This window comes from Varanus komodoensis, unplaced genomic scaffold, assembly GCF_004798865.1.
Source record: "Varanus komodoensis strain SLA01 unplaced genomic scaffold, ASM479886v1 scaffold20_1, whole genome shotgun sequence".
Classification (NCBI taxonomy): Eukaryota; Metazoa; Chordata; class Lepidosauria; order Squamata; family Varanidae; genus Varanus; species Varanus komodoensis.
The window spans coordinates 16,100,693-16,121,063 of NW_025335587.1; the positions used below are offsets into that span (position 1 = coordinate 16,100,693).

Below are 20,371 nucleotides of genomic sequence, written 5' to 3' on the forward strand. Positions count from 1 at the left end.
AACTGCCCGCTTCTGTCCATTGAATTTTTTGAAACTTAGCCCTTAGGGGGTAAAGGGGTTGATTCTGTCTACATAGATTTGCTAAGGAACAATGGGATTCAGGTCTCAATTCGGTATGTTTGTTTGATAACATTTTTTTGCTGTGATGAAGGAGGCATGTAATCTCTGCAGACACACATTCACATTTTGAGAACTGTAAAACTGAAAATCTATGATAATATCTTCTAGAGAGAAAAACTGGCCAATAATCTTACAGGTACCTCTGGTAGAGCATGACACTGTGAATGGATCATTTACCAAAAAGTGTAAACATTGCATGACTGTACAGCCTCATGCTAGATAATTAAAAACTAATCCTTATGTCTTGATGAATAACCTTTGGAATATAATGTATCTTAAATAGAAAACTATCTTTAGATAGATTTTCCCTCAAAAAGCATTTTATTTTTAAAAAATCTGATTTAAATTATTTAATATTATAAATAATTTAAATAATATTATTTAATATAAGATAATATAGTAAATAATATTTAAATTATTGTATTAATCTGCTTTATTATTAAAATAATCATTGATTTTTATCCACCCTGCTCACCATTCTAAGCTGCCTTGATTGCCACTTCCTTGGTGGAAAGACAGGATATAAATCAATGGATAAAGTTTAGATATTGTAGAAATAAATATGCTTTCTGGGGGGAATGCAGAACATGGGAGCAAAGTCTTTAAGCTTTCCCAGAGGTAACTGGCTGATGCGAAATGGTCAAGTAATCCCAGTGTAATGCACTTTTGGGGGGGATCTGTGTCTTCTAGGCGTAACCACTGGAGACGGACAAGATGGCGCTCCGCTTCCGCACGTTCCTTCCGTTCGCCATCCCCGGAGTGCTGGCGCTCATCGGCTGGTGGTGGTTCTCTTTGCGCAAAAAGGAGCACGCAAGCAATCATGGCAGACGAGGCTCGGCCAGCTTACTAGAGCAGAGGGTGGGCTCTCCCAAGAGGGCGCCTTGCTCCAAAGAAGACACCCCCTTGGACAGTGAATTTTCTGCACCTCAGGAGGCCGCGCAGCCGTTTGAGCCGTCGGCGGATTGGCCTTCGACGGAGCACAGTGCACAGGGTGGTGATTCCTCAAGAGGAGACCGGCCCGTGGTGCCAAAGGCGGCCCTAGGGTCCGGCGCGCTTGGGGATGACAGTGGGAAACTGGAAGTGCTGGGGTGTCCGAGCGTTTCTGGGCCCCCTGTGCCGGAGTCTTCCATTCCGGACGTGCAGGTGGCAGAGGAGGAGTCCCTTCCGTGTCAGTTGCGCGAGGAGCGTGCCTCCACACAAGTTGCCGCTCAGGTGCTGTCAGCAACGTTGACAGCCCTTCAGACAGAGGCTTCGTCTTGGGAGAAATCGGGCGCTTGCCGTGGGCCGGTGGCAGCGCGAGACGTTCCTTCAGCCCAGTCTGTGAAAGACGACCGGCGGCCCGTACCCTCGGGAGATGCCTCCTGGCCTGCCCCCTCCCCTGATGTGGCCAAAGGAGCCCTCCCTGACCCCCCTTCGGAGGCTGCGGAAGTGAAAGCTGTCAATGGTAGTGTCGTTGGTGAGGCGGAGACGGAGGCTGGCGTGACAGATGACGAATGCGTGGGACCCGCCAGCTCAGAATTGGCCCAGGAAGTCAAGACGTCCAGAACATCCTCTGGTAGCGCGCTGAAGAATCAAGCCTTCGGAGAAGTTGGACGCCGGAGTAGCTCAGAGAAAGACAGGGCTGGAGGCATCGCCTTGGACAAAGAAGAAGTTGAAAAGATTGAGGAGGTTGCCATCCATATAATTTCCAACGTGATCCGAGCTGCCACCGAGGAAGTACTGTCTGCATCTGTCCCCGATGTGTCCGACAGGATGTGTCAAACGCCCAGCCATGCTGAGGAGCCCACAGGAAACGTGCCCGCGGCATCCTGCCAAGGGGATGAATGTTCGGCAGACGCGGTTGAACCTTCCCCCCTGTCAGAAGAGAACGTCAGTCGCTACGCCATCTTCTCAAGCCAGTTGATGCATGGCCGGCTGGTCAACCCAAATTTCGGCCCGCCCAGGGACTCTGTATGTGCTGTGGACCCCACCAGCACCACAGTGGGGAACCACGAGGAGGAGTTTGAAGACCCTCACACAGCGACAGATTCTGGTTGCAGCGCGTGCACCTCGGAAGATGGAGTGAGTGCGGAGGACCTTCTGAAAAGCTCCTCTTCTCCTGCTTTGGGGCAGCTCCTGGATTCGCTGAGCGTGCCCTCAAAGAAAGACTCTGAGCACAAGTCGGCCTCTGGCAAGAAACCTCCTTGCCCAGCCGTGGCGGAGGACAAGGCCCCATACAGCAACGGGACGCTGAAGGACGGCTGCCCCGCTCTGGGCTGTGAACCGCCGTGGCCCGCAGAAATTGATGGCGATCACTCAGGAGGTAAAGGTTCTTTCTTGCCCTCTTACCTTTGTCCTGTTTCGGAAGCTCTCTGGGGCACCTCTAGGCCTGAAAGCCATGAGGGTTTCTCCCAGAAAGCTAGATCTTGCGGGGCAACAAGGAAAATGTATGGCCAGTGGATATGGTACATACGAAGTCGCATTAAGAAGGGGGATGTGTGACCATCCAGACATGGATGCATTGTGGGTTGTATTAGCCTGCATGAATGATAGGAGTTGTAGTCCTGGGTGATAGGACATTCTCCAGCCCTGGTTAGGCAGTCCTTTCTATCTCTGCCTCCAGTACCCAATTCGCTAAAAGGAATAATACCTGGTTCGTTATACCTTGCAAGGATGTATTGTATACATAAACGCTCTTTGAATGCCCTGACGTATGAATGCTGCTAAATTCTCACCTGAAGAGAAGATTAATTGGATCCCCCTTATTAGCTGTTGTAACAGTCCAGTTTGTGCTAATGCTTGAAAGCTTTGGAAATAAAAATCCACGTCAATAAACTTGGCCTTCAGACGAAGCAGCTCGGGGTTTTTTCTATAGTGTTTTGAATTCCTAAGTTCGGCATGGAGAGGAGCACGGAGCTGCAGAAGCCGGCTGCTGTGCGCTCACGTAATCATAACATTGCGTTCACTTTTGTATAAATCTCGGCTGTTAAACTTGTGCTTGCCTGATTGATGAAGGCTGGCTGCTGGGCATGACGAGCGAAGCTGCCGAATTCATACGTTGCAGTTAGAAGTGCAGCCAGCTTTAGCCTTGCTTGATGAAAGGGAATCCTAAACATGGCAAAAGTTTTTGGCTTTGCAACAGATGCCAGAATGAGTGAAAGAGAAAAAGCATGCAGGCACTTTTCTCATGGAGTGGGACTATTTTAATCTTCCTGACATCAAGTCAAGTCTCTATTCATGAGCAATGCAGAATCAGTGCCTTTGGAAAGTCACCGTACTTGCATTCAGTTTCTGACCGCTGCAGAGATTACTGGGAAGCGTAGTATAGTGGTTAGAGCCAATAAGACGATGTATTTTGCCCTGAGCTGTTTTGTGGTAGAGTCAATTAGTAAACACAATAGGTCCCTTTCCTATACCATATACCTGAGTCGTTCTGTAGGGGACGGGATAGAAAAGCTATACATACATACATACTGTCTCTTTCTTTCCTAAGGGTCTTGGATCTTTTCTTTCCCAAGGGTCTTTGTGTTGTAAGCCGCCCCGAGACTTCGGCAAGGGGCGGCATAGAAATGTAATAATAATAATAATAATAATAATAATAATAATAATAATAATAATAATAGTTTTCACAGCGCCAAAGGATGGATGGCAAAAGAGAGGCGTGGGGGGGGTGATGGGGAGGGGGTGGGAGGTGGAGGCCCCGTTCCCCACAAGTGGTGAGTCCTCACTAAAAGTTAACCCCCATTACCCAGCCCCCTTGCGCTGCATGCAAATAGGACTAACCGGCCACGGTTTTAGCGTTACCCTGTTTCTTATTGCACTGTTCTTATTCTGTCGATTTATGCTTTTTATTGTCCTCTGCTCCAGAATCTGTCTAGCTGTGGAGCAGTGTTCAAGTATTTATTTATTTAAAATATTTTTGCCCCGTTCTGCACAGAAATCGGTCCAGGATGGCTTCCAATAATAAGAACAGTAAATAAAACAACATATTAAAACAAACAAAAATAAAATGTGACGGTTAATATATTAAAACCAAATTAAACTAAATTAAAGTACTGAAAAGGCAGACAGACAGACAGACACAGACAGACAGGGGTTTGATGGCACGTTGTCTTGGCTTGTTTCTCTCCCAAGGGTATACAGTGTTAGGAATCTGTCCCTGTTTTCCCTCCTCCCAAATTCCTAAGAGAAGATCCAAAATGCAGCCTCAGTCAAGAGAACATGCCAACTGGTGGCATTAGAAAGCTTTAAAATAGCCCTTGCAGGATTGACTCTCCAGCCCCAAGCTGTTTTTTAGAAGTAGTCGTTGGAAACGGAGGACTGGTCACCCGGGATGCTGTAGCCATGCTTCCAATGCCTCTGCCCCCACCCCACCCTGCGTAGGGAAGAGGGGTTGGATTGGGGCCATGGGAGGGCAGCCCGCACCCCACGCACCTCCAGATCCAAATTCCCCTTTCCCACCCTCCCATGACGGCTGCGTTTTCCACAGAGCTTTCCACTCTGGAAGCTCCCCGTTTCCGTCTTCTTCCTAACCATTTGGTAAGACGCTCCATGGTGTGGCTCCTTCTTTCCCATCTGTAGGCTCAGATGTTAATAGCATGGACTCTGTGGACAGTGACTGTGCTCTCCAGAAGAACGGCAACTCGAAGGTGGAAGCGGACTCCGGCAAGATTGAGCTGGTGATCTGGGAGATAGAAGTACCAAAGGTAATGCCCGACATTTCCTCTTGCTGTTCTGTTCTTAATTCATCGCATCATAAAAGAACAGGTTTGAAAGGGACCCTTAAGGCCATAGGCTGTGTGTCTCCAAGTTAAACCATCTCTACCGCTGGCTGCCCGTCTGCATTTGGATCCCTCCAGTGTGGACCGCAAGGCGATCAAGCCGGTCAGTCCTAGAGGAGATCAGCCCTGACTGCTCCTTAGAAGGCCACATCCTGAAGATGAAACTCAAATGCTTTGGCCACCTAGTGTGAAGGAAGGACTCACTTGAGAAGAGCCTGATGCTGGGAAAGATTGACAGCAAAAGAAGGAGGGGACGGCAGAGGATGAGGTGGCTGGATGGGGTCACTGAAGCAGTCGGCGTGAGCTTAGGTGGACTCCGGGGGAAGGTGGGGGACAGGAAGGCCTGGAGGAGTGTTGTCCATGGGGTCGCGATGGGTCGGACACGACTTCGCAACTAACAACAAGTGTGAGAGACTCATTGTTTCCCTAGGTCAGTGGTGGCAAACCTATGGCACACAAATCACAGCGGGCAAGCAGAGCCCTCTCTGTTGACACACAAGCCCATTCGCCCCAGCAGCCGTGCATTGGGTAACAGCGCACATGGGCCATGTGCTTGGTCGGAAAGGAGTAGCAACGCCAGGCAATGACTCGTCCAAGCTTTCGCGTGGTCGGTCAGTGCACTGCCAAGGATTTATATGTATTTGCTTGGACCGGCTGTGAGTTGTTTTTCCTAAACTAAAACCTCAGTTTTCAGGTTTTATTGCAGTGTTGGCACTTTGCGAGAAATAAGTGGGTTTTGGGTTGCAGTTTGGGCACTCGGTCTCTCAAAGGTTCGCCATCGCTGCCCTAGGTCGTGGGTTCCACTGGCGTAAGGTTGTAACACTCGGGAAGTTCTTCCTGATATTCAGGTGGAATCTGACTTCCTGGAACTTTCGTTCCATTTCTGCACTGGGATGATGGACAAGAGGCCCTGTTTCTCCTCCGTGTGGCAGCCATTCAAGTACCGGAGGGTTGCTAACCTCTGTTCGGCTTTCTCTTCTCAAGGTTAAACATGCCCAGTTCCTTCACTCTTTCCTCATAGGGCTTTGTTTCCAGTCCCTGGATCATCCTTGTTGCCCTCCTCTGAACCTTCCCAGCTTGTCTGCATCTTTCTTAAGCTGTGGTACCCAGAACTGGACACAGGACTCCGGATGAGGCCTAACCGGCACTGAGCAAAGGGGAACTAGTGTGTTGCATGATTTGGAAGTCATACTTATTAATGCAGCCCAAAATAGCATTTGACTCTTTGCAGCTGTGTCCTACTGTTGATCCATATTCAGCTTACAGTTTTTCTATAAGGCATTCACAAAGTTTTTGATGTTTTAGGACCAGATGAAAGGCAAAATGTGGGATACAGCAGTAAAAATTCAACCAGCCTGGATGGAAATTGGGAATTGATCTGCCGTGGCAGATGGGGACAAGGAAGAGAAGCCGTGGGGAGGGGACCAAGATGCTCCGGCTGCAATGGAAAATATCTCCCTTTGCACGGAGGGCCTGGCGGATCCTTTTGACCCCACCCACTGTAAAAGCAGTGCTTTCTTTTGCATGTCTGTGCACCCTCATGCTTGGGGTCTTGTATCTCTTACTTCAAAAACGTGACTTCAGAACTTTCCGCACCTGAAATGGGCATTTCTGCATGAGCAGAGCAGCGAGGGCCAAAGGGGGTTTTGCTGTGTGTCGATTCAAATGGCATTGTAAAGGTGGCAGATCCCTGGAATGGCAAAATGGAAGTTACCTGGTCAAATGGAACAGGGATGCCAAAACGCAGGCCTTATTTCCACAGCCCCAGCACCTTTCTCCTGACCAGCAGTAGCTTGGTGACTTCCTGACTTTGCATGGGAACTTTTCCATTCCCACTGGTAGATATACTCCTCCTGCAACGTACTGACAAATTAGTTTTTAAGCCAAAATAGGCTGATATTTGGTGTTTTGACTCTGGCCTCCCCTAGAATGTGGCTCTGGAGAGACTCTGTGACTAAAAGATACTTGACACCACCAACAAATAGATGAGTGTTCCTCCATGTCAACTTTCTAATGCATCGCCTTAAATTTTGCTGTTGAGGGAGTGAGGTCTAGTGGTTAAAGTGTTGGTCTGGGATCTGGGTGATCGGAGTACTAGGCCTGGCTTAGCCACAAAGCTCCTGGGGGGCTTTGAGCCAGTCACTGAGGAGAAAATGGAGAAGGCAGGAATTTTGTGCGCCATCTTGAGTTCCTAGCACAAGGAATTAATATATATAATATACAATAAAATGCAAAAACTACCGGTAACTTGCTAGGTCAGCTGAGCCCCAACTGGGGCGACATCTTTACTGTTTTTATCATTATTGATCTAACCAGGGAAGGCTGGGAAGGTGTTGTTTGACTCTGCTAACCGTGTGCTCCCCTTTTCTCATGTTCTGCAGCACTTGGTTGGGCGTCTGATAGGCAAACAGGGGAGGTATGTGAGTTTCCTGAAGCAGGTGTCTGGTGCCAAAATCTACATTTTCACACTGCCTTACACCCAGGATTTCCAGATCTGCCATATAGAAGGTGAGTGGATGGCCACTTGCGTTTGAAACCCTGATCTTTGCTGATGAGTGACTGAAACAGAACTTGGAAAATACTATGATTTGATTATTGTGTTTCTAAATGTTTTATATTACTTTTATTATATTTATCTTTAGGCTGTTGCTTTGTCCTTTTCATATGATTGTAAGCAGTTTTTGGGGATCGATTATTATTATTTAATTAATTCAAACTTTTTTTAGGCGTCCCTTACCATAGTCCCGGGACAGGTTAGCAATAAGACAAAATAAAATAAAACACGGCATCCTAATCAGAATTTTCCAATCAACAATAAAATGCCACATTAAAACAATCAGGTCTTAAAACATTAGGAAAACGGTTTTAGCCTGGTGCCAAAAAGAATAAAGTGATGGCTCCCGGCAAGCCTCTCTGGGGAGGGAATTCCACAATGCAGGGCCACCGCAGAGAAGGCCCTTCTCCAGGTAGTCACCCTCCTAATCTCCTTCAAGGAGGGCTCCTGGAGAAGGACCTCTGCCCCAGATCTTAATGGGCGGGCAGGCAGGCATATATGGAAGGAGACACTCCTTCAGGTAAAAGTGATTATAAAAATGAAGGAAAAACGATCAACTTACATTTTTTTAAAAAATGGAAGATGGTTGTAAGAAACTCCCGTATCTTGATTTTGGGTAATGGGTGCTGTTCACCCCATTTTTCCTGTGAGCAGTAGGTGCTTGCCAGAGTTTTTCTCAGCCTATCTCTTTGAACTCCTTTTTAACCGGTGTTGCTGGGAATTCAACCGGGGAACTGATCCCTTCAAAATGCATGCTCCACCACACCTTAGCACCTTATCCGTCCTTAGTTGCAGGTAAACCACCAGCTGTCTACCCAACATTTGCTGGCTCCGTGGTCTTCCCACTGAGATGATACTGTCAGAATCCAGGAATCTCAATTTGAGAAGAGGAAATAAAACTCGGGCTCGTGGGAAAGATCAAGCGTCCAGACCATCTTGGCTTTATTGCATTATCCAGGTTCCCTGCGGGTCTGTACTCACGATAATGCATTACCGGGCAGGCAGAGGTAAACTCTGCTGCAAAGCTTCAGCACAACTACAGAGTTTTTATACACTCCCAGTTAGGTCACAGGTACAGGGCAATTGATGACAGAATGCAGAGATTACAATAAGGTTCGGAGGTCATCACATACAGAACAGATAAAGGAATGTCAGTCAATCATACAGAGACAATGAGATTACAATATTTCTAATTGCAGTGTATTGACATTTTAGTTGAGTAACTTGAACCCATCTCCAGGTCTGCTCAGACATGTAAATTCAAGCTACTGAGAAACTATTCATGATAAGCTCAGACCCTTATCTGACCCTCTAGACATTCTGAGTGACCAGGACTAGGAAGATACTTCCTGGTAAACTGAATTCCAATGCCATTTTAAACAGTGACTTAGCTTCGTTTTGAGAAGGAGTATAGGATTTGATCCCACAATGCAAAAAGCACACAGAAGTAATGTTTTTCTGACAGGATTTATCCAAATTTTCCCAACAATACCAAGCACCCCTTCCACTTTCCTGTCTTTAAGTACCTTATTTAATCATTCATTCATTCGTTTTTCGATTTCTATCCTGCCTTTTTTTTCTACGAAGAGCTCAAGGCAGCTTACATCATTCTCCTCCTCCATCTTATCTCCACAACAACAACCCTGTGAGGTAGGCTGGCCTGAGAGTCTGTGAGTGGTCCAAAATCACCCAGTGGGCTCCATGGCTGAGCGGGGACTCGAACCCAGATCTCCTGAGTCCCAGTCCCAGGCTCTTAACCACGACACCACACTGGCTCTCTACACCTTTCCAATCATAAGGACTAGAAAAGAGTTCAGCACACCTCTTTCATCCAGGTGTCCATCCTCAGCAACCTACTTTGGGTGGGCAGATGGTCCTGAAGTCTCAAAACAGGGCTTGCCCTGATTTCTGTCTGTCCAGCGTTCCAGCCACTCATTCTTTTTCTCCCACGAGAATCAGCCCCCGTGCCGTGGTCACTGAGCAAGTCTGAGCATTCCCTGATCTGGTTTTGGTCAGGGGTAGCCCTGAGAATTGTTCCAAATAGTTTCTTGCACTTTTGAAAAACCTAAAACCGCTAATCTCCTATCGTTGGTTGGTGCCATTTTGGTACACAAAAAATATTGGAAACCAGGCCGAATGGGAAGATCTTGCTTTCAATGGGCTTTCAATGGGCTTGCATTTTTGATGGGCTTCCAACAAGAACCTTTAGCTGTGAAGTTCTCTTTCTGCAGGGAGTGGCTCTGCCCTGCCTCAAAGTGATACAGATAAGCTCAGTTTCTTGTTTGCCTCTAGAAACCTCAGTGTCTGCTTTGCTTTTCTTCTCCTCTTTGCGCCTTTCCAGGCTCTCAGCAAAATGTTGACAAAGCGCTGAGCTTGATCGGCAAGAAATTCAAAGACTTGAGCCTGAACAACATCTATGCTCCGCCGCCACCTCCGTTGCCACTGCATTCTCTCCCCATGACCTCCTGGGTAAGCATGACTTCTGAGCAGCATATCCCATCTTCAGTGAGCCACGCAGGAGTCTTGGCTGACAGTGGAGCCAAATTCACTGGTCCGTTGGGTCCAGGTGTCTCACGGTTCCCTTTAGGCAGACCTCCGTGATTCTGTCCTTTGCAACGTTCTGGATTCTGTGGGTGCGTGTTTTTCGAGCACGACGCACTGCTGCAGGTGTAGGGAGCAGTGTGCAAGCACTCATACTTTGCATAGTTGTGAATTTATTTTTTTTTAAGGCAGGTGTAGAATTTGAAGTTTGGGAGTGCTGTTACAGAGTCAGGGCTAACGACAAATCGGGAGAGGGGGGGTTGCGGACTGCCGGCTCCTTGCTTCTTCCTGGAAGATGATGCTAGAGAGCAAACGGCTACATTTGCTCAATTCTAGAGAGAAAGGTGGGACAGCCACCTGGTTGTTTTAAAGTTGAAGTTTAAATATCCAGCGCAGGGGAGGCAGGGGGTTCCAGTGCCTGCCCAAGAGAATGGGCTGGATGAGGGCCAATAAACTGAGCCTCAGTCCAGATAAGACGGAGGTCCTTTTGGTAGGTGGTTCAGGTTTTCAGGTAAGTGACTTTGGCCCTGTCCTGGATGGGGTGGGGTTGCACTAAAGGACGGGGTCCGCAGCTTGGGAGTGCTCCTCGACCCGGAACTGTCCCCGGAGGCCCAGGTGGAGCGCTTTCCTTCAGCTTCAGCTGATCCACCAGGTGCGTCCTTACCTGGATGAGCACTGCCTAGCAATGGTGACACACGCTCTACACCAGTTGAACTATTGTAACACACTCTATTGGGGCTGCCCTTAAAGACGGTCTGGATACTTCAGTTGGTTCAGAACAGAGCCACCAGATTGCTGTCGGGAGCCGGTCGTTATTCTCATATAACACCAGTCCTCTATCAGCGTCACTGGCTCCCGATTGAAGTCTGGGCCCAATTTAAGGTGCTGGTATTGACCTATAAAGCCCTAAATGGCTTGGGACCAGGATACCTGAAGGAATGTCTTTTTCCCTACATGCCCAGATCTGCAGCAGAGGCCCTGCTCTGGGAGCCCTCCTTGAAGATTAGGAGAGAACATACTCAGAGTAGGGCCTTCTCAGTGGTGGAGCCCAGATTCTGGAATGTGCTCCCCAGAGAGGTTCACCTGGCGCTGACATTATGTGCTTTTTGGCGCCAGATCAAGACCTTTTTTATTTTTTTGTAATTTTAATGTTTAATATTTTAACTGTGTTTTATGCTCAGTCGTAGATTACTTTGTATTATTTGCATATATATGTATTTATTGGATTTTGACTTGTAAGCCGCCCAGAGACCCGCAACGTATTGGACGGGGTAAAAAAATACCCGAATAAATAAATAATGCACTCCTCCGGGGTGCCCCTGGAGACACATGCCAGCTTTCTCCAAATCACCTACTGTTCGTGTTTTCCTGGGTTTTGTGTTGTTTTTCCCCCTTACAAATTGTTGACATGCCTCTCCTAAAGTTTATTAGAGTTATATTCTGCTTTTTTCTTATAACAAACAAGCATTGTTCTCCTCCTCCTCCGTCTTATCCCCACAACAACAACCCTGTGAGGTAGGTTGGGCTGAGAGTCTGTGACTGGTCCAAAGTCACCCAGTTGGCTCCATGGCTAAGTGGGGGGCCAGAATCCCAGTCGCTTGAGTCCCGGTCCCATGTTTTTAACTACTACACAACACAGGCTGTGTTAAGTCACTGGTGGTAAGAACGTGAAGCTAAAACAGCCTGGTATTTTCCAATTATTGTGTGAGGGGGTTGGCCTTGCCCTTTTGATTAGGGCCCCATCCACTCCTGGAATGCAGCTCCAAAACAGAACTGAACCCTTTGGCTGAAGGAGGTTCCCCCGTCCTCCAACAGCTCTGGTCCCAGAGAGGGGGACTGGTCCGTCCGTCCGTCCGTCCGTCATTCATTCATTCATTCATTCATTCATTCATTCATTCATATCCTGCCTTTTTCCTACAAAGGGCTCAAGGCAGCTTACATCATTCTGCTCCTCCATCTTATCCCCACAACAACCACCCTGTGAGGTAGGCTGGCCTGAGAGTCTGTGACTGGCCCAAAGTCACCCAGTGGGCTCCCTGGCCGAGCGGGGACTCGAACCCGGATCCTCCGAGTCCCAGTCCCGCGCTCTTCACCACTGCGCCACCCTGGCCTGCACGGAATGACCTCCGCGGTTGAGTGCATTCCCTTGGAGCTCGTCCAGCGCTCTGCCCACTACACCACCTGCCTGCAACCTGCAAAATGTATGTCCTTCCCCACCATATGGAAACTTACATTCTTTCTCCCTCTGTGCAGCTCATGCTTCCCGACGGGGTCACTGTGGAAGTGATTGTGGTCAACCAAGTCAACGCCGGACACCTCTTTGTACAACAGCACACACACCCCACGTTCCACGTCCTCCGCAATTTAGACCAACAGATGTATCTCTGCTATTCCCAACCCGGGATCCCAACCATGCCGACTCCGGTGGAGGGTAAGGGTCTCCTGTCCTCGACTCCTGGTCCTTTCGTGTCCTTTGGTAGAACGGACACGATTTGTATCCTGTACGATTCTTCTCTGCCTGTCGCGCACAGTCCGGCAGGTGAATCGTCCCCTGAGAGCAAAAGGTGGGGCTTAGGGGGACAAGCAAGGGGGGGAAATCGCGCGATACGAGTCTTTGCCATCATCATTCATCACGCGATGAACAGAATAGGGAAGAAGGCAAGGAAAAGGTCTCAGCCGTTCTCCTTCGTAGCAAGAAGCAGGACACAGCATGGGATGTAACAGCAAATGTGTCCATAAGCCTCTAAGCGGCGTTGGCATCTTCAGGGTATACGTTCCAAACGAGGGCCAGTGTGGTGTCGTGGTTAAGAGCGCGGGACTGGGACTCAGGCAGTCTGGGTTCGAGCCCCCACTCAGCCATGGAGCCCACTGGGTGACTTTGGACCACTCACAGACTCTCAGGCCAGCCTACCTCACAGGGTTGTTGTGGGATAAGATGGAGGAGCAGAATGATGTAAGCTGCCTTGAGCCCTTTGTAGGAAAAAGGCAGGATATGGATTGAGAAATAATTAATTAGAAAACACCATTTCTTAGGATTTTGTACAAGTAAATGTGTAGAGTTGGAGAGAGGCCTTCCCGAGATACTCCAAGCTGAGCTAGGTTTTAGGACCTACTTACTTCCATCCTGGCAATAAAGATATATATTTATTTAATATATACATTTATGTAATAAATAAAATAAATATATTTATTTAAAACATTTGTATCCCACCTATTGCGCTATAGCATCTCCAGGTGGCTCACACTCAAGCAATATGGAGACACAACGTGTTTTCTCCAGTTTGGTTTGAGGAAATATCCAGGACTTGCATATTTAGGACCTAGTTTGTCCAAAGTCATTCTTCTCTGCCCTGATCCTCCATTTTTTCTGTTGGTTCAGCTGCTTTGTTTTCAGAGCAGCAAGGATGGCCTATAACCCGAGTGAGTTGTTAAAAGTATCAGTGGAATACTGGGGTTTTTTTTAATGAAATAGGATGCTAGTCCCTTTGATCCATTGCGCGCAATACTGTCTGCAGAAGGGCCACAGAATCTTGGGCCAACTCCAGGTTTCCTGGTCTTCTAGATGGAGCCCAGCGTCCTTTTCCCCCAACCTCCAGTCATGTGGACCTCCTGCTTTCTGCCTCTTTTCCTATATTCTGAAATGTTAACGTACCTTTCCTGAGGGCTTTAGATTAAATGCTGTGGATATTTTTGGCCCATGTGCCCTTCCTTGTCAAGAGCTTCCTTGAAGTTCAGTTTGGCCCTCCTGCTGCAAGAGGTTCAGCATCCCCGGTCAGCACCAGAGGGCCCTGCTTCTCCAAGGTTTCAGGCATCAGTCTCTGATGTATGTGATTGGGGTATCAGTGAAGTACTTTCATTGTAATGTGGCACATCCTGTAGACGAGGATATCAGATGGAAAGAGGTGTGTGTTGCTTTGCTTATATGGTGTGTGTTCTCAGGAAGATTTTGCAGCTTTTGCAATACAGCCAGAGCCGGGCACCTTACAGCCAAGTATTGGTGGCTGGTTCCCTTCCACTTTTGCTGCAAAATAACTGACTCCAGCCGAGTTGTGCTTTTGGCTCTGATTGTCTCTGAGAAGAAACAAGCGTGACCTGATGAGGGATACTTAATTGTTAGACAGGTGTCTTGAACCTCTTCCATCCCAAAGGCCAGATTCCATTCCAGAGAAGTTCTCTCAGGGGTCCTTTCCCGCAAAGGCGAAAAAGGCCAACGCCATGTTCTCGCAGCCAGTGATGAAGCGTTTCACCCTTGTATAGAATGGGGAAGAGACTGCACAAAAGCTGGGAAACTGACCCACGCTTGGTTGGGGGAGTGGGCACAGTTCTTGGAGAGGCCCCCAGAGCTCTGCCAGTTTGCTACACGGATATTCTTCAGCCACGACTTAGGAACGGGCTGCAACGCTGACCGGGATGGGAAGCTGGTGTGGTGGGTTCTGCCCAACCCGTGCCCAATCTTTGTGCCGTGCAGTCGGTGTCGTCTGTGCCGCCCCGGGCATGGAAGGCGCATGGTGGCGGGCGCAGGTGGTCGGCTATTTCGAGGACACCAATGAAGTGGAGATCAGATACGTGGACTACGGCGGCTACGAGAGGGTCAAGGTTGACATGCTCCGGCAGATCCGGTGAGCAGGCCCAGAGCTTTTCCCGGGGCTGTGGGACCGCGACAGGTTCTTGGGCTGGGGGGAGTGGGGGAACGTGCGGATGCAGAATCCATGCGGTCCAGCAGGAGCTGCTAGCCTTGGACTGGGGGCCCTGGTCGCCCTCAAGCCCTGCCCACCTCTGGTGGTGCTTTTCCTACACAACCCTCATTCCTTCAGACCTGCCCACGGACACCGTGTGGAAACCTGAGCAGGACGTTCAAGGACAAGGCGTACAGGGGGCCTTCATTCCTAGGGTGTCTGGCTGGCCCACCGTTTTTTAAACAGTGGGCCGGGCATTGGCCTTTGTTGACGCTCCAGGGGGGCCATCCTGTGCGTGTTAGAACAAAAGGCAATTTTGGCATCCCCACCTCTTCCCAGCCAGGTCTGCTGGTTGGGTATTGGAGCCGTTTTGTGTTTCGAGCCATTCCAGCGCTGTAGCATTTGACATCTCCGGGACAGAGACCTTGGCTTTGGGGGCCCCTCTGCAGGAGACCTTGAGTGGAGCTGAAATGCAGGGAAAGGTTCAGACTCGCTCATCTGGTATCCAGCCTGTGGGGCTTGTTTTTGCATCCTAATAGTTCCCTGAAGACTGGAAAGGACAGAAGCAGCTGTTCTGCATGGTGTTACCATTTTACAGTGTGGCTCAGGCCATTCGTGTTTTTCGAAGGCCCCACTTAGCAGAGCAGGGCATAGGCAGAGCCTTAGAGAAGGAAGTCACTAGCACTGGAGTTAATTCAAGACACCAGTCCTCAAGATGCAAGCTAGTTCTCAACTTCCCTGCTATCTGAAGGGGGCTGTAGTTGCTCCCTTTTTACATTGTTGTGTTTAAATAATCTCTGGTGTGTTTTGTTTTAAAGATCGGACTTTGTTACACTACCTTTCCAAGGAGCAGAAGTCCTGTTGGACAACGTAGTACCGCTTCCAGGTAACCGTCTACTGCCAGGGTATTTTAGGGCTTGGGTTTTAAGAGACATTCAATTTATTTCTATATTGTCGATCCACCAAAATGTTCTGAACAGTTTACAAAGATTAAAACCATGAAAATGCAACAGGATAGCATGATGGACTGTGATGAATATATACAAATAGTGAAAACATGTAAACTATAACTTTATTTTCTATGTATGTGTTTATTTATTGCATTTCTATGCCGCCCCATAGCCAAAGGCTCTCTGAACAGCTCACAGTGTGCCATATAAATATATTTAAAATACAGATTAAAATAAATAACAATAAGAAACACAACCAAAAAATAGTAGAATTAACATACATTATAAATACGACCATATAAATAGGAAACAGGAGGAAAATAAAAACTATGACCAAAAACAATAACCAGTAAAACAGTAAACAGTAAACAACACCAGCAGCAAACCAGTAATCCAATCTAAAAACAGATACTGAATAAGAAGGTCTTGACTTGGCGTGAAAAGCAAAATAAAGTGGGTGCCAGTTGCACCTCCCTCGGAAGAGAATTGTATCTCAGAACCCATTAATGATGCTGAGAAGGGGGAACGTCTGAAGCTGGGACTGCAAATACGGTGCCAGATGGACTGCATTTGGGAGCAGCTTGTGTCCCGTGCTTAGTTGGGCCAGAGGGAAGCAGGAGGAGGTGGAAAGCGTATTTCAGATTGCATGTAACTTGCAGCTGCAACTCTCCATTCGTATCAACCGACTGGCGATCTCAAGAGGGGTTGTTTCCACTGCAACTGCAGAGATGCAAACCCACAAGATTAGGCTCCTCTGCCTGTACGGGTTGATTGAGATGGTGTGCGGTGGTGTTTGTACGATGCACAGGAATTTATGTTTTGGTTTGGGGAGGATGTGGAGTGACATCATAAGAGGGCATTCCGACGTTAAAAATAGAGAGCTGTGCTGGAGTAGGCGATCTAGTCCAGCGTTGTAGGGAGCCAATTTGCAAAGCTCCAAGGGCAAAAGGGCGCCTTCAGCCCGTGTCCCCCAGTAACTGACGTATGTCGGCACCTCATCACATAGCCCCTGGGACTAGTAACTATTCATCTTTGGAACTCCCTCCCTAGGGAACTCTGCCTGGCGCCATCTCTATGTTCCTTTTGGCGCCAGGCAAAGACCGCTTTTTAGGAAATTTTTCAGCACTTAGCCTGAATGCTGTGGCCCTTTCTATATTGCTTTCATAGATGTTTTAATTTGTTGTGTTTTAATGTTTTACTTTGTTAATATGTTTTATGTATTGTAAGCCTCCTAGGAAGGTCCTGGCAGTTATAGTTGGCCTATAAATACACGTGGGAATAAACAAATAAGTGTGTCTAAAGTCCACCAGTCTCTTAAGGCATCCAAACTGGTGGCCAACTTCCTGTTGCAAATTCTGATGTTTGGCTTTATTCGGGTTTCTTTCTCAGCAGTCAGCTTCATGCAGTAACCACAGGTTCTGGTATGTAGAACCAGAAATGATCTAGATTCGGTCAGCAAAGAGAATGATGTTTCTCTCTCTCCCTTTCCTTGCCCAAAAGATGATGATCATTTTTCATCTGAAGCAGACACAGCTGTTAGTGAAATGACCAGGGGTACACCTTTGCTTGCCCAGGTATGTGTAACATCTGTCCCTTTGTCATGTGGCACCGCTTTTTGTGCTGGAAAGGAGGAAGCTTCATGTCTACAGCCAGAAATTATCGCTTTGCTCTGCTGAAGTGTTGCATAAAACCCATCTTCTAGATGTTTGGGACTTTTCAGCTCCTGCAACCCTGTCCAACAAAGCTACTGATCAGGAATGTTAGGAGTGAGAGTCCAAAAAGTCTGGAAAGGACCCGGTTGGAAGGGGTTGGTGTAGAATATTGGTGCAGTCCTTTTGTGGTGGTCGGTGTTTGTGCGGGGTGGATGGGGTTTATCTGGGCACGTTTTCTTCTCCAACTTGGAAGAGGTACTTACCAGTCACGACCCGGAGCTGCCTGGAAATTCAAGCATTCCCCGAAAAACACACTCAGCAGTTTAACATCTGGCTTTAGATCTGGCTGTTAGGGCAACGTTGAGAGCCAGTGTGGCGCCGTGGTTAAGAGCACAGGATCGGGACTCGCGTGACCTGGGTTCCCACTTGGCTGTGGAGCCCACTGGGGGACTTTGGGCCAGTCACAGAGTCTCAGCCCAACCTACCTCACAGGGTTGTTGTTGTGGGAATAAGATTGAGAGTAGGAGGAGGAGAATATGTATGCTGTTTTGAGTTCTTTTTTAAAAAGTGGGATATAAATTAATAAACGTTTCAAGGAAAGGATTGTAGAAGAGAGTACTTTAAGTAGAAGCCAAACTTTACACATTTGATCAATTAAGGGAAGCAATTTTTAGTGGCAGCCCTAGTGCCAATGTAAAAACATTTCTTTAACCCATTCTGCTTAGCCCATCTTTGACCAGGTAACAAGAGATCTTTTTGCATTTCCAGGTTACAAATTACGACAGTGCAACAGGTTTACCCCTAATACAGCTGTGGAGTATGATAGGAGACGAGGTACGTGTGCTCCAGTAACGCCTTTGGGGGTTAAGCGGACATGCCTGGAATTGTGAGTGCTCTCACAAAATGGCTGCTGTGGGAAGGCTTGCCCAAAATGGCAGCTCTCGCTCTCTGTTTCTTGGAAACCCCGAAGCACCTGTAGGCAGCTCTTGTTACCACATGGCTTACCCGTTCCTTTGTATGTTTTTCTCTTTTTCAGTTGGTATCGATAAACCGAACTTTGGTGGAAAGAGGCTTTGCTCAGTGGGTCGAAAACTATTAATTCTCCGTGGCTGTTTTCCTGAGACGTCTTCCCTGTGCCTCCTCTTCCCTTCTCCCGTTCTATCTTTGTCTCCTTTTTTTGGCACTGTTTCAGAATTAGGTTTGGCAATCCTCTTTCCTCCCTCCCTCCACTCCATAGACAAAAAGCAAATATGTACATTTGTGGTCTGTTGGGATGTATTCACCTGACAGACAACAGTTTGTACTGCATACCTCATTTTGCAGAAAGGCAGGGAGTTGAATGACGTAAAGCCATAAAGAAACTGCAGCTTTAAAATCCGACTCCCTTTCCTTCTCCCTGACCTGGGTCCAAGCTCCAAAAAAATTACCAATAATCTAGTGAACAAAAGAAAATTGACAGGAGGGTTGTAAAAGAATCGTCCATGCAGGGCTTAAACTGTGGATCGAACCTACCCATATTTCCTAAATTGACCGCTGCCTTAAAATTAAACTCGTGTAGTAGGTAAAATTGCTTTCATATGTCCCCTTCACCTTCGCCCCCACAAAAAAAAAAAGTTGTAAAAGATTTGACTCTTGGGAGCGCATCACAGATAATGTGGACTTGGATCTGCTTCCAAACAGCAAAAATTAGCTCGATTCACTTCTGGCTGTAGGTAATTGAACGAGATGGTGAAAAGGGCAGTGCCGCTTGTGATCTATTTGTTGACTTTGGTTTTAATTAAGGCTTGGTTTGTGAAAGAAGCAGAAAGTCGCACTGGGCAGACCTCCCTAAACTATATGATTAAGACAGACACTTACAGCTGCAGCCGTTTCAATCCCCAGAAACATGGATTAGCTCCCACAAATGCTTGTCAAATCTGATTGTAATTCTTAACTGTTTTCTAGCTGTTAAAAATCTGTGTAAATATATATAAAAAATCATTGTAATATTTTGTACAAGAGAAAAAAAACTGGCTAACTAAAAAGGGAACTTCAAAACAAAATCATCTTTTTTTCCACACCAAAATGTAGGTAGAAACGGTTTGGGGTGTATCATTACAGCGAAGTGCTAGAAGGTGGGAGAGTTGTGATCTCTCCTGGACAGAAAATCTTTTAACTCTAGCTTGCTTGCTGTATGGTAGGAACGGTAATCAACAAAATCTTTGCTACTTTTTTGCTGTACAGATCTGACTTAAAAGGAAAAAAAGCAACATTTGGAATTAATATTGCAGTGGTGTGTCTCAATTTTTTCCTCCTTTTTAGATTGGTTTCAAATGTGGAATTTACAAAAAAATGAGTAATTTAAGCTAATTTAATACTATTAAATATAAACAAATTTAAACATGGCTGTTGAGTTGGAAGTTATTACTGGTGGGAGAATGTATGAAAATGGCTTGTGTAAATCTACTCATAACCGCTGTGTTTTTCAGCTTGGCCTTCTCGTATGAAAACTGATGTACCTGGCAAATTCTTACTCCTAAGATGCTGTCTTTTGTGTGAAGCCGTGAAGTGTTGAGCTATTAAATGCCTTCAAGCATTAGGAAATAGCGTAAAAAGATTGGTTTCTGATTTGTAAACAATCACTTCGGAATCTGCTCTCGGACAAGTCAAAGGACCGTCTTCCAGCACTGTTCTAGTTTTTTGCTCTTTACTACTCATTGTTGAAGCAAGATTTGAGCCTGGACCCAGGAATTTAATCCAGTGGAAATCCGCTTTCTCTGCAGGGGAGAGGTTGCTAGCCTATCACCCTGTGGGCTGACCCTATTTTTTGTGGGTTCGGAGGTTTGTAACTCAGCCCCTTCCACCAGGGCAGCCCTTGGCATCTGATCTCAGCGTGAGGACTTGGTATGGGCCTTTCTGGCAGGACTTGAATGGAATCCTTCCTCTGAAGTGTCTTTACACACACACAGGCTCTCTGCTGAAATGGATGGAGGTGTTCATCTGGCATCTTCAGGAGTATGGTTTAAACCTGTGAGTGAACGTTCTTCAGACATTAAAGCTTGCAGGAGGAAGCTGTTGCTTTACCTGCCACCAAAATACCCCGGAGAAGCACGTTAGTGGAGGAAGAAATGGTTGAAAG

The 20,371-nt window shown here is 47.2% G+C and overlaps 1 protein-coding gene across 3 annotated transcripts in view; it reads left to right on the forward strand.

Moving 5' to 3' along the window:
* The window catches only part of AKAP1 (A-kinase anchoring protein 1), a 40,690-nt gene extending 21,053 nt beyond the window's left edge, over positions 1-19,637 (forward strand). For all 3 annotated transcript variants that reach the window (XM_044430011.1, XM_044430013.1, XM_044430010.1), the window contains exons 2-11: positions 811-2,422; positions 4,681-4,805; positions 7,262-7,388; positions 9,776-9,903; positions 12,229-12,406; positions 14,444-14,594; positions 15,470-15,537; positions 17,102-17,175; positions 18,022-18,087; positions 18,290-19,637. In XM_044430011.1, coding sequence (XP_044285946.1) covers positions 835-2,422; positions 4,681-4,805; positions 7,262-7,388; positions 9,776-9,903; positions 12,229-12,406; positions 14,444-14,594; positions 15,470-15,537; positions 17,102-17,175; positions 18,022-18,087; positions 18,290-18,352 — 2,568 coding nt within the window. In that variant the 5' untranslated portion in view covers positions 811-834 and the 3' untranslated portion in view covers positions 18,353-19,637. The remainder of the gene's footprint in view (positions 1-810; positions 2,423-4,680; positions 4,806-7,261; positions 7,389-9,775; positions 9,904-12,228; positions 12,407-14,443; positions 14,595-15,469; positions 15,538-17,101; positions 17,176-18,021; positions 18,088-18,289) is intronic.
* Positions 19,638-20,371: the final 734 nt, after the last annotated feature.